General features: G+C 40.5%; 1 protein-coding gene and 1 non-coding gene across 11 annotated transcripts in view; one reads left to right on the forward strand and one right to left on the reverse strand.

The window, feature by feature from the left end:
* The first annotated feature begins 8,663 nt into the window (after positions 1-8,663).
* LOC123569956 (U6 spliceosomal RNA) lies at positions 8,664-8,768 on the forward strand. Its single transcript, XR_006693826.2, has one exon. It is a non-coding gene; the product is annotated as a U6 spliceosomal RNA (small nuclear RNA).
* Positions 8,769-9,266: 498 nt separating this feature from the next.
* ABCC4 (ATP binding cassette subfamily C member 4 (PEL blood group)) overlaps positions 9,267-17,446 on the reverse strand; it is a 291,853-nt gene continuing 283,673 nt past the window's right edge. For 9 of the 10 annotated variants that reach the window (XM_074021271.1, XM_074021270.1, XM_005586099.5 and 6 more), the window contains one exon: positions 9,267-11,105. In XM_074021271.1, coding sequence (XP_073877372.1) covers positions 10,998-11,105 — 108 coding nt within the window. In that variant the 3' untranslated portion in view covers positions 9,267-10,997. The remainder of the gene's footprint in view (positions 11,106-17,446) is intronic. The other variant, XR_012426459.1, reaches the window with a different exon arrangement.

Here is a 17,446-nt window from a genome sequence, read left to right on the forward strand (position 1 = left end):
TTAAAATGACCAGAAATGTTAACTTCTGTTTTGTCAAATCAGACATCCCCCGTTTCTCAAGGTGATTTTTTTTTTTTTTTGAAACTGTTTCCTATTTGGAGGTTAGGAAGTGTAGAGTCAATATCCTTCACCTGGTTGCTTGTATGCTTGGTTACTACATTTACAAGTAGCAACAATGTCAGGTGCAGTGGCTCACGCCTATAATCCCAGCACTTTGGGAGGCCGAGGCAGGAGGATGGCTGGAGCCCAGGAGTTTGACACAAGCCTGGAAAATATTGTAGGACCCTGTTTCTAAAGAAAAAAAAAATTAGGGGGCATGGTGGTGGCAAATGCCTATAATCCCAGCTACTTGGGAGGCTGAGGCGGGAGGATCGCTTGAGTCCCGGAGGTCAAGGCTGCAGTGGGCCATTATTGCACCACTGCATTCCAGCCTAGGCAAGAGTGAGACCGTGCCAAAAAGGTAGCAACTATGATGTTACTTTCTTAAAAAGTTCACTACTGGCAGAGTCAGATGAGTTAAACCAGGTCTTTCAGAAAACTGATGAAAAGGAGTTAGCTGATTTTCATATTAGGAAAGTGCACACCAGAATAAACTTGACTGGCACAACGCCAGGTGGAAACAGCTGCTTATCATGGAAAAAAGAGAGCCTCCTGTATAAAATGAATTTCTACCAAAATACAGAGTTTGGGATCATCCATATGGCTTCTGCTGAGTGGCAAGAGGCAGCGCTTTGCCCTTCAACTGTTGGTGGAGACACATCTACTCCTAACTGCTCTGTTATCGCTAGAGCAGCATCATCCAGATCCCTTCTGTTAATGAAATTATTTTTGTCCATCTAGGCAAGATACAGCATCATGTGATTTTTCAAAGCATAGTAATGTCAAATGCAGAATCACTGATGAGCCAGATTTCCAGGATCGTATCATTCACTCCATTGTTGTTGAAGGGAGTGGCCACATGGATCTACCTGCATTCTGTGTCCAGGTTCTGCACAGCACTTGACTCCACATGCATTCTCCACAGAAGTATGCATATTTCTGTGCTTTTGCCTAAAGCTGGATTCAAGCCTTTCAGCTTGGAGGGAGCTGTGCAAACCATACTCACAAAGTTAAAACTTGTCTGATGATTTTTATAATACCACATATAGTCAACTCTTGCTTATCTAGATGTGGATTCTTTAGTCTGTGGGCTGAGCTGTGGCAGACTAATGTTTGTCTTTAACTTTTTGTTTTGAGAAAACTTTTAAATCTGTACAAAAGTTGCAGTAATAATACAGTCAATTCCTGTGGAGTTTGCATTTAGGTTCACTCAGCATTTTTTCCTACATTTGCTTTCTCTCAGATAAATAGATGGTAGTTTTCTGATCCAGGATCATATATAAATTATATGTATATATGTGTTTATAATGTGTATATTGTTATATATGTGTGTATGTATATATGATGTGTGTGCATGTATACATATATATATAAAAATTCATTTTTGCTGAACTATTTGAAACCAAGTTGCAGACATCATAGCCCTTCTACCCTAAATACCTCAAAGTGTATTTCATTAAGAATAAGGACCTTCACTTACATAGTAGAATGAGTAAATTCAGGAAATGTAACATTGATACAACTTATGATCAACTACACAGTTCTTATTCAAATTTCACTAATTGTCTCGGTGCTGTCCTTATTGCATGCTTTTGGATCCAGGATCACACAACTGTCATGTCTTTTAAGTTTCCATTTAATCTGAAACACTAAACCTTTAATGGTCATTGTCATTTTCAGAGTACAGGCAAGTTGTTTTATAGAGTGCCCTCAGTTTGGGCTTTTCTGTTGATTTGATCCAGGTTTGGCTTTTTTGGGGGGTGGGGCCAGAAAGAAATAACACAGAAGTGGTGTCTTTGTCATTGCCTTACACGTCAAGAGACAAGGGTGTCTACTGGTCCTATTAATGTTAACTCTGGTCACCTGGTTAGGGTGATGTCTGCCAGATTCTTCTACTATAAAGATACAATTCCTCCCTTTTTAGTTAATACAAGAAGATATTTTCTGTCCATGCAAATACTTTGTTCCCACCCAAACGTCCACCCTATATTCATTTAGAAGCCAATGTTGAATTTTATCTGAATTATTTATGACAATGATGGCTTCCGCCTGGTTCTTTTTCTGTCAATCCTTCTACATTTATTAGTTGACATTCTAAAAGACCTTTCCTTTCCATTTGTCTGTCTATCCATTCATTGACTTAGCTATATATCTACCTATCTACCTAAATATCATCTATCTTATCTCATCCTATCATCTTATCTATCTACCTGCCTACCTACTTATCTATCTTCATCTGTCTTATTCGAATCAGTATGAACTCATGGGTTATTTTTAATTAATTATGTTATAAAATGGAATTTAAAAATCTTCAGTCTAGGCCAGGTGCAGTGGCTCATGCTTGTAATCTTAGCACTTTGGGAGGCTGAGAGGGGAGGATCCCAGGAGTTTGAGACCAGTCTGGGCAACATAGTGAGACCCTGTCTCCACAAAAAATTTAAAAATAAAATTAGCCAGGCATGGTAGCATATGCATGTAGTCCCAGCTACTCAGGAGGCAGAGGTGGGAGGATCACCTGACCCAGGAGGTTGAGGCTACAGTAAGCCATGATTGTGCCACTGCATTCCAGCCAGGGAGAGAGAGACCCTGTCTTGAAAAAAAAACAAAACAAAAAACCAAAAAACCCCCACCTCAATCCTCTGTTGATTCTTCTTTTTACTGAAAATAATGTGATATAAATTGTTTCACAGAGACTCATTTTATTTGTTTTATTTTTTTTAGACAGTCTTGCTCTGTCGCCCAGACTGAAGTGCAGTGGCACAGCCTTGGCTCACTGTAACCTCTGCCTCCTGGGTTCAAATAATTCTCCCACCTCAGCCTCCAGAGTAGGAGTAGTAGCTGGGATTACAGGTGTGTGCTACCACACCTGGCTAAGTTTTGTATTTTTAGTAGAGACGGGGTTTTACCATATTGGCCAGGCTGGTCTCGAACTCTTGACCTCAGATGATCCGCCCACCTCAGCCTCCCAAAGTGCAGGGATTACAGACGTGAGTCCCTGCACCCGGCCGTGACTCATTTTGACTTTTCTAAGTAGTCTGCAAAATTTTATTTTCAAAGATTTCTCATAATGCCCTCCAAAGTCAAATATGAGTAACTTTTGGATCAAACGCCGTTTTGCAACACCCAAGGCTTTCTATCTATTGCTACGGATAATTGTGCATTGGTTGTTTTATGCGCATGATTGCTGAACAAAATACTGAATTTAGCCAGAACTTTCCAATGTAAGCTTTCTGTAAAGTATTCGTAGTTTATCTAAGTTTTTATCTTGGTCCTTCTTGAAAAACCGTATAATCCCGATGTGGACCCCCACTGTGATAAGTGAGATAAACTGGAGTGTAAGGGAAGGTCGTTTAGGGCCAGGGTATGTTATTCTTTTGTTATTTTTTAGTTCTAAATTCAAATAAACATGTTTCTCTCAGCTTTAAACCTACACTGCTGCTTTATTTTTGAAAAGATGGTTTTTTTTTTTAGAACATTAAGTTTAAAAAGCAAAACCTCAGTTAACCCACATTCTTTCTGTTTTTAAAGGAAAGTCGACACCCTGCATATGAACTGGTGTTTCCCCCACCGCCATTTTTTTTTTTTTTTTTTGAGACGGAGTTTTGCTCTTGTTGCCCAGACTGGAGTGCAATGGCGCGATCTTGACTCACTGCAATCTCCGCCTCCCGGATTCAAACAATTCTCCTGCCTCAGCCTCCCACGTAGCTGGGATTACAGGCTCAGGACACCATGCCTGGCTAATTTTGTATTTTTAGTAGAGACGGGGTTTCTCCATGTTGGTCAGGCTGGTCTCGAACTCCCGACCTCAGGTGATCTGCCTGCCTCGGTCTCCCAAAGTGATGGGATTACAGGCATGAGCCGCCACAGCCGGCCCCATGTTCCCCACTTTTACAAGTGGCCTGACGTGTACCCAGCTATTGCCTTCAACATCAAGATCATGCTGTTAATTCAAGAATAGACTTGGTATAAACATATGCATAGCATCATTTTGTTTTTAAAATACTTTTAGACTTTACACATCCCTAATTAACATGAGCAGGATTTAAGCTTTTAATGCTGTTTTAAAATATTGCTAATATGTAGTAGAGCATTTTGAAAGTCTATGTAGCCCAATTTTAAACACATAAGTCATGGTATGATTTTTCCCTGATTAATAAAGAGGCTTGTGTTTATTGAGAGCTAATTGCACACTAGGCATTGTTCTAAAATGGTGCTTCTCAATTATCTGGGGTTAAGAATAGGTTTTACTTAATTATTTTAACTTTTCAATGCATTGCAAACTAATAAGTGGTTCTACTGTGCATGGCTAATGTGCTGCTCACACCACACATGCCTCATTATCCAAGTTCAACAAACTCTTGGCTGCTGCACAAGGAGTCCCCGAATCATGAGTTTGGATGTCATGGCAAAGTCAAAAGCCTATAAAGGTTTCTAACAGCTTTCCTGAAATTCCTGTACTTATTGTGGCCTGAAGTTATGAACAGTTCGTGGCCTGCCACTAGCCCGCAGACCATGATGCTTTGAGTGGCACTGTTGTAGAGTATGTCCTTCATATTTCATCTTCCCAACAGCCCTCTGAGAAAAGTACTACCCCAATCTCAATTTTACAGAAAACAAATGGAAGCATAGTGTGTTTCCCAACCCAAGGGCCAATAATTAATAGGTAGTAGAACTTGGATCCAAACCCAGGCCGCCACTGCACACAGGAGCCAGCATCCGGATCCGGGACGGCAGACTCCGGAGCTTGGGCTCCTTCTTGCGTGTGCTTGTTTCATTTTAACTCTATGTAAAGTAAGAACAGTTCGGTCTAGACCATGGTGAGGATCCCCTGAAATACACCTTCTACAGTTTACAAACCTACCTTCATCCACATTTATCTTACTCTCCTCTCATGGTGGAAGAGGGGGAACTTCTTACTATCCAAACTCAATGCATTTCCCTCTGGGTCCTAACCTTTCTGCTCTGTTGGATGCTCTTGGTCCACCAATCATCCCAACCAAAGCAACTGTGCAAGTTCAAGAACTATGTCCATTTTACAGATGAAGCAGTTGAGGTTCATAGAAACAGAAACTTATCCAAGCATGTAACCAAGGCTACTGGCTATAGGGTGGCCATATCCCCATTTGTCAAGGACAGTCCCAATTTATTGCCCTGGCGGACAGCATATTCTTTGGTCACCCAACATTGCTAGGGAGTAGCTAAGACAGAATTGGCAGCCAGATATATGTGACTGACCCCCAAACTAGGGATCTTTCTACTACCCTAGGATACCCCTTTAAATCTCAGAATTATAGTTTAAAGGAAGGCTTCTTCCCGGCCATTATCCATTCACTCAACAAACATTTATGAGCACCCACGCTGTGACAGACATTGGGCTAGAAGATGCAGATTTTAAAATGAACAGGGCATGGTCCAAGTCCTCAGAAGCTCATGGTTTAGAGAGGAGACAGAACCACAAATACTCAGGGCAGCGTACATAATTTATAGGCCCCAGTGCAAAATGAAAAAGCAGGGCCCTTTGTTTAAAAATTCAGAATCTCTAGATGGTGAAAACAGGGCATTAAACTTAGTGCTGGGTCCTTCTAAGCAGGAGTCCTGTACACTGCAGACCCCATCTATGATTCACTGTAATGAGGGGTACTCAGGGTATTACAGACATATATAGGAGTTAACCAAGCTGAAGACTGCTCTTAAGATCACTTCCTGGAATAAATGAACACTGCTGATTTTAGAGAATAAGGACAACCAGGATATTTCCCCTACAGGGACCTTCTCTTCTCTTTTTCAGGTCACAGGTTCTTGAAGACAATCACTTAATCAGCCATCTCTTGTCAACTGGCAATTCATTTTGACTTAAATGCCAATCACCAGGAGTCTTCTGCCACTGAACACTCCAATAATCTCCCTCCACAGCTGGAACATATACTGTGGTGGACATGGAGATGTGTCACCCATCACCCCCTTCAAGGACTTGTCCCAGCTGCTGGAGGTTTAGTTGCTGGGCAATCTTCTGCTGTCAGCCCTTCTGGGGACAGCCCACATGCAATGACTAATCAAGGTGGAGGGAGAAAGCCTTGGCCATTGGCACACAGATGACCCTCATTGACCATTTTAGCTCCAGGGTTCCTGGTGGGGTCAGCTGGTCTCTCTGACTAGCACTCCAGCTTGATTTCTCCCTCCACCCAATCCTGCTTCTTCCCTCTTGATTACACAAAGATTAATCCCAATCCCAAGGCTAACTCTGTAATCAACATCCGGAACACCAAACTCCATCTCAGAGTCTGCATCCCACATAATCAAACTGCAGCACAAAGAAGCTTCTAGGGCTTGGGGAGGATTTTTACTTGAAAATTAGTTATATTCGTAAGACTTACTTCTTCCCAACCCCTGTCTAGCTTCTGCAGAATCTTAACACTTATTTCTAAATCCTGAAATCAAATATAAAATAGTGGAAACACGGACTCTGTATGTGAATGAGTTAACCTCTGGGTTGAAAACTTCCATTTGATAAGGATCAACATATCCATTAAAACACATATAACATATTTTGTGGAAATTAAACCATGAGTTTCAATTTTTGAGGAAAACTACTTGTTTTTCAATCTGTATTTGGGAAATAATGTAGTCCATAACTATATTATTTACCAAGTAAGATGGAAGTATTTTATTGACACACATTTACTCAATTTTCAAAGAATGAGGATTTGAGAATTAGACCATTTGGTGAATAAGTTGGGTTGAGCATAGACATGGTTTTTAGGATGAGCATTACTTGTTGAACATTCTTAGTTTTCTTTATTTCAGGTGAAAGATTTCTCTTTGCTTTTAGTAAAATATGTCCATTAGTAATGCATATCACATTTGTGGAATTATAAAGACGTTATTTTGAGCTGTGGTGGCCAGAATGTCATACAGTTTTCTAGGTAAAGGCACAGCTTGAAAACACTCTAAAACAAAATTGGTTGTGGGAAGTGACTTACACGTTCATTCAGGTGCAAAATCTAACACACTTCAGGGCATACGATTCTGAATATCATTAATCTTTTGAGACTAGGATTTGAAACAAATACCGAGATTTGAGAAAACGGGCTTCTAAAATCTCCACAGTCAAACCCTCTGAAAGAAGAACACGGATTTTCATTGCAGTACATAAGGACAAGTTAATCAGCTGATAAATTAACATTAACTCAACTCACTAAATTGAACAATACTAAATAATAAATCTAATTCACTGACTCATTGAATTGATTAAAGTTGTTTCTTCACAAGACATCAACCACTTAAAGTGTTATTAAAAGCATCTAGCATTATTTCTGGTATTGATACACAGTATATATTTTTTAAATTACATATTTATGGGATACATGTATTTGTTACATGCATAGAATGTGTAATGATCAAGCCAGGGTATTTGAGGGTATCTATCACCTTCAGTATTTATCATTTCTATGAGCTGGTAACATTTCAAGTCCTCTTTTCTAGTTACTTTGAAATATATAATATATTGTTGCTAACTACAGTCACCCTAGGCTGCTATTAAACATTAGAACTTCTTTCTTCTACCTGTGTTCATACCCATTAACCAGCCTCCCTCTCTCACCCACCCGCCCTTCCCAGCCTCTGGTATCTATCACAGTATTCTCTATTTCCATGAGATTAAATGTTTTAGCTCCAGTATGAGAGAACATGTGGTATTTGTCTTTCTGTTCCTGCCTTATTTCACTTAACAGAATGACCTCTAGTTCCATCCATGTTGCTGCAAATGACATGTTTCCATTCTTTTTTTTGTGGCTGAATAGTATTGCATGGTACATATATATATACCATATACAAAATTCTTTCATCCGTTGATGGACACTTAGGTTGATGCCATATTTTGCTATTGTGAATAGTGCTATGATAAACACGAGAGTGCAGGTATCCCTTTGATATACTGATGAAAGAAATATATACATTTCTTTTCCTTTGGGTAAATACACAGTTAGTGGGATTGGTGGTTTGTATGGTACATCCTTTTTTTGGGGGGTGGGGGGGACAGAGTCTTACTCTGTTACCCAGGCTGGAGTACAGTGGCGTGACCTCGGCTCACTGCAGCCTCTGTCTCTCGGGTTCAAGCAATTCTCCTGCCTCAGCCTGCCGAGTAGCTGGGATTACAGGCATGCGCCACAATCTATGGCTAATTTTTATATTTTTAGTAGGGATGGGGTTTCACCATATTGGCCAGGCTGGTCTCAAACTCTTGACCTCAGGTGATCCACCTGCCTCAGCCTCCCAAAGAGCTCAGATTATAGGCGTGAGCCACTGCGCCCAGCCATAAGGGACATCTATTTTTAGGTTTGTTTTTTTTAGAAATTTCTATACCAGGCTGGGCATGGTGGCTCACGCTTGTAACCCCATCACTTTGGGAGGCCATTTGGATATTCTCTTTTGTGAAATACCCATTCACATCTCTTATCCATTTTTCTAATTGGGCTTTCTGTGTTTTTCTTAATGAGTTTTAAGAGTTCTTTATAGTTTATGGTACTGGTTCTCAGACTTTAGCCTGCATCAGAATCACACTTAGGTTGCTCGCTTCAGTAGCACATATACTAAAATGGTAATGATACAGAGAAGATTAGTATGGCCCCTTAAAAAAAATCACCTTAGGGCTTGTTAAAACACACATTCCTGGTCCCCACCACCAGAGTTTCTGATTTAGTAGATGTGGGGTGAGGCACAAAAATGTGCATTTCTAATGAGTTCCCAGGTGATGCGCTATGCTGCTGGTCCAGGGACCACACTTTGAGAATCATTATTTAATAGTGATTTCAGTGTAACAGCAATAGACGTTTCTTGTTAGTTTTGGACAAAGTCATCTTAAAAACCAAAACCAAAAGCAAAAACCTCAACCATTTAATACTGCTCAAGCCTGAGGCATAAGCTAATACTCTTTCTTCCTAGAAGGGTACAGATGGACTTGTTTAAATAGCCACTGCTTCAAACTGTCTGAAACCCACTGAAATCTACCCGTTAGAATATTTGGTACACCTAATTTGCCAAGAGAACCAGTTGATGATAGAAGGTATCCTTTGATCCCATATTTTTCGATCTCAGGAAAACTCATTGGCATTCATCAGCAAGAACATGAGTCAGGAATCCCTCGAAGCACAGAAATACAGATCTCTGAATGGAGATGAAAACTATCATTTATTTCAACTGAATTTAGTTTCATTAAAAAATTCTATGACAACATTAAAACAGAAACAGGATGTTTATATGACTGTCTTTAACCTCAAAAGTCCAAATAAACATATAGACATTTTGAATATAGCTAACGTTTTAACAAACCTCATTATGATCACCGTTGTAATTTCAGTCACCTAAAATACGAGCCATGACTATTAATAAACGTTTACTGTGTGTGGTTTATTGGACTGAACATTAACCATACATTTATTTCTAAGTACTAGGAGTTGAACAGCTACTACAGTCAATGTATTTTGGTCGTTAGCTGTGTGTGTGCTTTTTAAGGCTTCACTCAATAAAACATCTGTTGCTCTCTACTGATGAGTCAAAAAACTTCCTATATGAAGGACACATATGTATACAAACAAATGCACATGTGGGCATGTCTATATACATAAATGCAGTTTCAAGGAAGTGACACCTTATTCTGAGAGGTCATGAGACTCCACTTCAAAACCTTTAGTAAACTGAACTCAACATGTTACAGCCACCACCATCAAGAAAAATTAAAGACCCACAGTTCAAATAAAGTACAACAGGTCCCAGGAAGTATTGTGGTTTGTTGATTCATTCAACAGAAAGCCCAAATGACAATGCTATTAGTGGTCAGAAGTAAACTAACCTGGACAAGCTCATGAAAATGAACCCCTGGATGCATCCTGAGAACATACTCCATAATTATAGTCAATGCTTGCAACAATTTTCAGTTTGTCTCATCATGTTAGCAGAGCCTATTCATGCAATTTAGAAAGGATTTCAATAAAGCCTAAACCAAAAGGCTTACAGTCAACAGAGGGTTAGCCTTCCATAAATGAGAAATCCAAAAAAGAATGACGCCACGTATTTCAGGAATGTCGGTTAGAGGTTTGGCCTTCTTGGGAAGTGTCACAATGCTGAGTCTAAAACTGCAACAGTTACCATGTCCAAGTCATGCAACTCTAAAGGAGGATGGACGGTCACATTTGTGTCCTTCAGTATCAAAGCACCTTTAAGGGCCTCCATTTTGAGAAAGTAATATTTTCTCTTCCTTCTCTTTTAGAACATAGGATAAAATATTGTCCTTCTATCCTTTAAACATATATCCTATTTTTTTTTTTTTTTTTGGTGGAGAGTAAGGGTTACATACTCCCTACTACTATGTCGCAAACTTTTTCTTTTTGTTGTTCCTATTGGTTTTTAACTGTACTATTTTCTAACAAGAAGCCTTCAGAGAAAATAATGGATCCTAGTTATGTCAAAGAAAACAATGAGACAAAATGGCAACTTCACAGTCTTCAAGTAAATAGAATCCCTGATATAAATGGAAATTAACATGTAATTTTGGGGGCAGTAAAAACAAAAACAACAAAAACCTGTGACAACTTTGTCCTACTCCTTTAAAAATGAGCTTTGACTCTGTCGTTTCTTAAGGCACAAAACCTGATAGACAGCATTTAACTGGTGGCCTGCATCTCTGATTTGGATTTTAAAAAACAACTATTGACATTTAAATAAAAATAAACCATTTTGTTAGAGCTGGAGATCACTGGATAAGTTGGGAGAAATATTCAAATGAACCGGCATCTTGTATGTATAAATATTTGTTGCCAAAGTAAAAAAATTACAATGTGGTTTACATAGTCCAAAAACTAGCAGAAAACACCTTCAGAACAGACATGACGTCTTGGTTGGATTCATAGTGCTGTCTCGAAAATAGTTAAGGTCGAGGGCTGTCCATTGGAAGTGTTTGTAACCATATGGTCAGTGTGACCAATATGTGGATAATTTCTTTTGAAGTATACCTGAAAAAAAAAGAAAGAAAGAAAAAAGGCAAGCATAAAAAGAATGTTTCAAAATTTTAAAGTCCTCCTCCCTGAAACAATGCACTTCTGCGTCCACTTCTTCATGTGAAGCAGATCATATCCCTCACTGAGGCACAATTTAAGAACAGGGATGAATGTACTGTACAGAGGAATTAGCCCCACTAGAACCCTCAGCAGGGCTGGGTTGAATACCAAACAACCTGTAGATCCATTTTAGTTCCGATCACTCTGATTCATAGATATGTTTTATCTCTGTATTAAATTGATAAGCAGAATCATTTTACTGACTGAAAACCTGGAGATAAATTAAAAACAGGGTGACAAAGAGGCTGGGAAATCTAGCGTCTGCACGAGGGTTTCTCATTTTCACACATAAAATGAGCACAATAGATTTGGATGTTAATATCAAGTTGTAATCCCTGTATTTTATAAACTCTGATTGACAAGCATTGAAATGCTGGCGTATATGTATGAAACATCCCGGCGTTTAATTTGTGCGGCAAAGCAGTTATAGGGCCTATAGAAATGTGGTCTGTGGATAGTGGCCCACAATAATGAAAAGAGAAGCAAAAGCTTTAACAATGACTCCACCAAGCAACTTCTCTAAAATGTAAGATGATACCAAATAATAGGACAGTTCTTTGCCAAGTCTTTGAGTTCCTGAATTCTTGCAATTTCTAGCTGAACTAGAAGAGATACAGGTTTTCTGATAAATGTATAATCAGAACATAAAGGAAATGAAATGCTGTCAAGTTTCTCTGTTCCGTGATCATCAGTTTTTAGTAGCTGTATCGTATCTTGGTTCCTTGACAGATGCGCATAACAAAATGAAATAATGTCAAGACTTGTGAGCTCTTATCTCAAAATGTGTTTGGGTGAAAAAGGACTTCAAATGTAATTTTTTTTTCCCCAAAGAAGAATGTGAAAAGTTTTGTTTGAGTCTTTAAAACAGAAAATGTAGCAACTATCTGAGGCTGACACGTGTCAGCTGGGTCTCTTAGTCATACGATTCTGGATCTATTTTATAAAATCTTGCTCCGAGTGTATTTGTGGGTGCTGTCAACAAAGTTATCACTGGAGATAATGGGCTTCACATACAAAAAAGAAAGTGCTGAGACACCTGCCTACATATTAAGTGTACTTTCTTTTTCTCTCACTTCTTGCATGCTTGTTACTCCAGAAACATTACATATAACACACTATATATTAAAATGTCACTTAAGGAGAAAATAAATCGTCCAATAATGCTGGAATGCTACCAGAGGAAACCTGAGGCTATTTCCATTATAATGCAAGTGTTCAAAAACAAGACTTTTCAGGGGATAATTTCATATCATCTCCCTCTCCCACTTTTTTAAGCTAGCCATATTTTGTGCGGTTATAGATTTATATACTCCAAAAAGACTATTCCTTAGTGAAACTAAAAACAACCAAAAGAACAAATAGACATTCACATCACTTTCTACTGCTTGATAGCCTTCCCCAAATAGGATGCTTCCTTCTGTGTAACCCTCTTGATGTATTTTTTTATATAAAGAAAGTGTTGTTATTAGCAATTTTAAACCCAAATGGTCTTAGCTTCATGGTCTGAAATACTTAGTCAAAAATAGATCCTATGTATATAGTCTTTGATTTGACCTTTCTTTTTCTCTTCTGCTACCAGGTTTTATAACACACTATGGGTAACAGCACAGGTGAGATAAAACATCTTTTTTACAGTGCAGGTGATGAAGGGAGTTGAGATTACTGAACCACTTTTAGCAAAGCCCTCATGTTGTAAGCTATGTCTGGGATGGACAGGTCCAGTCTCAGCTCTCTGGAGATTCATTGCTGATCCTGGAAAAATTACCTAACCACTCTCTCTACCAGCTGCCTCATCTGTAACATGAGATAACAATAGCCTACGTCACAGGAACTGATTAATGGCTACAGACAACAGATTGAAAACCTGCCGCATTAGTGTTGGGTGTCATGATGAACGCTGCACAGAGAAGTGGCCCCTAAGTACACAGAACGTGGCAGTATCGCCTGGCTTGAAGGATGAAGACAAAGCATCTAGGAAACCCTCTGGTGCATCTTTTATCTTTACAGAATCCCAAAGCTGTGGCTGAGACGATTTCAACTGAGTGAATATGGTAACCTGGGAGGCAGAAAGGCAGAACTGAAAGATCGTAGAAGTCGGAGTATGAACACCTTTGAACTGGTGGCTTTGAAAAGTTACTCAGGCCGGGCGCGGTGGCTCAGGTCAGGAGCTTGAGACCGGCCTAGCCAACATGGTGAAACCCCATCTCTACTAAAATACAAAAATTAGCCAGGCATGGTGGTGCACGCCTGTAGTCCCAGCTACTCAGGAGCCTGAGGCAGGAGAATCACTTGAACCCAGGAGGCAGAGATTGCAGTGAGCCAAGATTACACCACTACACTCCAGCCTGGGTGACAGAGTGAGACTCTGTCTCAAAAAAATAAATAAATAAATAAATAATTTTTTTTTTTTTTTTTTTTTTTGAGACGGAGTCATGCTCTGTCGCCAGGGCTGGAGTGCAGTGGCGGGATCTCAGCTCACTGCAAGCTCCGCCTCCCGGGTTTACACCATTCTCCTGCCTCAGCCTCCCATGTAGCTGGGACTACAGGCGCCCACCACCTCACCCAGCTAGTTTTTTGTATTTTTTAGTAGAGACAGGGTTTCACCGTGTTAGCCAGAATGGTCTCGATCTCCTGATCCGCCCGTCTCGGCCTCCCAAAGTGCTGGGATTACAGGCTTGAGCCACCGCACCCGGCCAATGAAATTTTTTTTAAAAAGTTACTCAGCTTCTTTTATTTTAGCATTTTCATGTGTCAAAAGGGGATAATAACAGCAGGTTAGAAGGACTGTGAAGCTTAAGGGAGACAATGCCATAAGCATTCATGTTTGTGGCAAGAAGAGTATCAGTGAGTATGGGAAACCTTGTCCCTCTTTTCCTTCTTTTCTTGAGTTTGCTCCATTATAGTTCCTCTAATGTAGGTTGAAACTAAGTTCAGTATTTAAACTCTAGCTCATCAGTGAAGCCACCATAACAGAGCTAGATTTTACTAAAATCAACAGAGCAATACAAGCTCCCCCATGTGGACAAAGGAGAGCGACTGGGCATTGATTGACACTGCATTCCTAAGATACCATCTGATGTGTTGAATTCAGGCTCAAGACCCTGTCAGTTCATTTTTACTGATATGTATGGCCCTAATTCAATCACAGTAACTCTCATGGCCTCAAGTTCATCATTTTTAAAGCCAGTCTCATTTTGGTGTACATAATTGGCTTGAATATTGTCAAAGTCAAAGAGTAATGGAGACTTAGAAAGGACTTCTGCTTTTAAGATAATGGAGTAATGAATTTTCTCTCTTTTCCCTTTCAGAAACCACTCTAAGCATCAAAGATATTCATTAATAAACAATAAGCTAAATCTTTGTGAAATCAGGAGAGCCTGAATGGTAAAGTATCATGAAGGGCTGCCATATGCAGCTGGAACCAGTGGAGCTGTGGCAAGGCTGAGAAGATGTCTATGAAGAGCCGGCCTCAACAATCACAGGAAAGTAAAGTTCTCCAATTAACTGGAGGAACACTAAGGTATGTCAATAAACAATCAAAAAGAAACATCTTTAACCTATGTACATTGGTGAAGTCCTGACAAAAGAGAGATTGCAATTGCCCAATTCTGTAAGCTAAGGAGGAAGAAAGCCAAAACATGCATTCTCAATTTCACATACACACCCCCACCCACCCACCCACACCCCCACCCAGCCCCCCCACCCCCCACACACACCCATACACACACACCCCACCCACACCCCCACAACCACCCACACACACCCACACACCCACCCACACTCCCACACACCCCACCACACACCCATACACACCCCCCCACACCCAGCACACCCACCCACCCACCCACATACCCCCACACACACCCACACCCCACACCTACCCACATACCCCCGCACACACCCCCACACCCACCCACCACCCCACACACACCCACACCCCCCACTATACACCCATACATACACCCCCACACCCACCCCCATACACACTGATACCCACACCACACCCACACCCCCATACACACCCACATCCCCACCACCCCCATACACACACACCCCCATACACACCCACCCACACACCCACCACACCCACACCCCCCACCACACCCCCATATACACACACCCACACCCCCCACACCCACCCCCCATGCACACCCACACCCCCCACCACACCCCCCCACCACACCCCCATACACACACACCCTCACATACCCACACACCCACACCCCCATACCCACACCCTCACATACCCACCCCCGACACACCCACACCCCCACCACACACCCATACACACACACACACACACACACACACACAACCCCCCCACCTCCCCCCTGCGACACACACAGCCTCTCTGGGTCATAAAGTACTTCTACATTAAGCACAGAAAATTCCCTTTAGCCAGAAACAAGGCCCTAGCCACAACTATCCTGCAACTCTCTGGTCTAGGAAGAGTTCATTTTATTCACAGGTGAGAAGTAGGAATAATAATCATTATTATTATAATTTTAAGAGTAGTACAGGGCCTGGAAAATATACAAATAAGAAATGAAATAAGATAAACACAGGACAAATGTTGAGCACATAAACTTTATGAATATAATATATTCAAAGAAAATGCAGCAGAATGATCAGGCTGTGCATAACAGAGATACAAAAATACAGGAAAACATGGCAGAGCAACAGAAGATGCTGAAATATGAGTTGACGGGTCAAAAGTGAAGTGGAAGAGAAAAGTGAAAATATCAAAGAAATGGGCCAGGTGCAGTGGCTCACACCTGTAATCCCAGCACTTGGGGAGGCTGAGGTGGGAGGATCACTTGAGGCCAGGAGTTTGAGGCCAGCCTGGCCAACCTAACGAAAACTTGTATCTACTAAAACTATAAGAATCAGCTGGTTGTGGTGGCACACACCTGTAATCCCAGCTACTTGAGAGGCTGAAGCATGAGAATTGCTTGAACCAGGAGTTGGAGGGTACAGTGAGCCGAGAGCATGCCACTGCACTCCAGCTTGCACAATAGAGGGAGACTCTGTCTCAAAAAAGGAAAAATTAAAAATAAATGACATTTCTACTGAAGGCAGCACGAAGATTAGCCAATGGTGAAAAAACAGTATGAGACAGGATAGGATTGAGCAAATAAACAAAATAACTAAAAGTTAATAAAGCACTAAAAAGGATTAAGGAGAAAATAGCTTTACAAAATAGACAAGGGACAGAAAACGTATACACGATAGATATTTGTAAAGAAGAGAATATAATCTAATAAAAAAAAATGCAAGGATAATTCAAGTAAACTTCCAGAAACAAAAGTAAACTTGAATCAAAAGTCTGAAAGACTACACAATAATGTCTCAGGAAAACCAATGACCCTTTTAGCATACAAGAAAAAAGATCTGGCTGGGCATAGTGGCACACATCTGTAATCCCAGCACTTTGGGAGGTCAAGGTGGGAGGATGGCTTGAACCCAGGAGTTCAAGACCAGCGTGGGAAACATAGTGAGACCTCGTCTCTATGGGGGAAGAAAAAAAATTAGCCAGGCATGGTGACATGTGCCTCTAGTTCCAGCTTTAAGGGAGGCTGAGAAGGGAGCATTGCTTGAGCCAGGGAGGTTAAGGCTCCAGTGAGCTATGATTATGCCACTGCACTCCAGCCTAGACGACAGAGCAAGACCCTGTCTCAAAAAAGAAAAAAGGGGGAGGGATGGCATTGGGAGTGATATCTGATGTAAATGAGGTATAATGGGTGCTGACGAGTTGATGGGTGTAGCATACCAACATGGCACAAGTATACATATGTAACAAACCTGCACGTTGTGCACATGTACCCTAGAACTTAAAGTATAATTAAAAGAAAAAAAGAAAAAAAGAAAGAAAAAAGGCCAAGTTATGTCAAACGTGGTCATAGACGTCTCCATATGAATAGACAACACGAGAAGACCTTAGAGCAAAGGTTGCAACATACTAAATGAAAGAAGGTGTGACCCAGTAATTTTATAACTACCACTTTTTGAAAATTTTTATTTTTATGTTAAATTCCAGGATACATGTGCAGAACATGCAGGTTTGTCACCTAGGTAAATGTGTGCCATGGTATAACCACCACATTTAAATCAGAGAGGAACAAAGATTTCAGACATGCAATAACTCAGGGATTCTAAGTTCCAAGGAAACTTTCCCTTTAAGATGGTATAGAGCATTGTTTTGCAACTTTTTTTTTCTTAAACTGCCACCCACAGTA

Source organism: Macaca fascicularis, chromosome 17 (assembly GCF_037993035.2).
Source record: "Macaca fascicularis isolate 582-1 chromosome 17, T2T-MFA8v1.1".
NCBI classification, from domain to species: domain Eukaryota; kingdom Metazoa; phylum Chordata; class Mammalia; order Primates; family Cercopithecidae; genus Macaca; species Macaca fascicularis.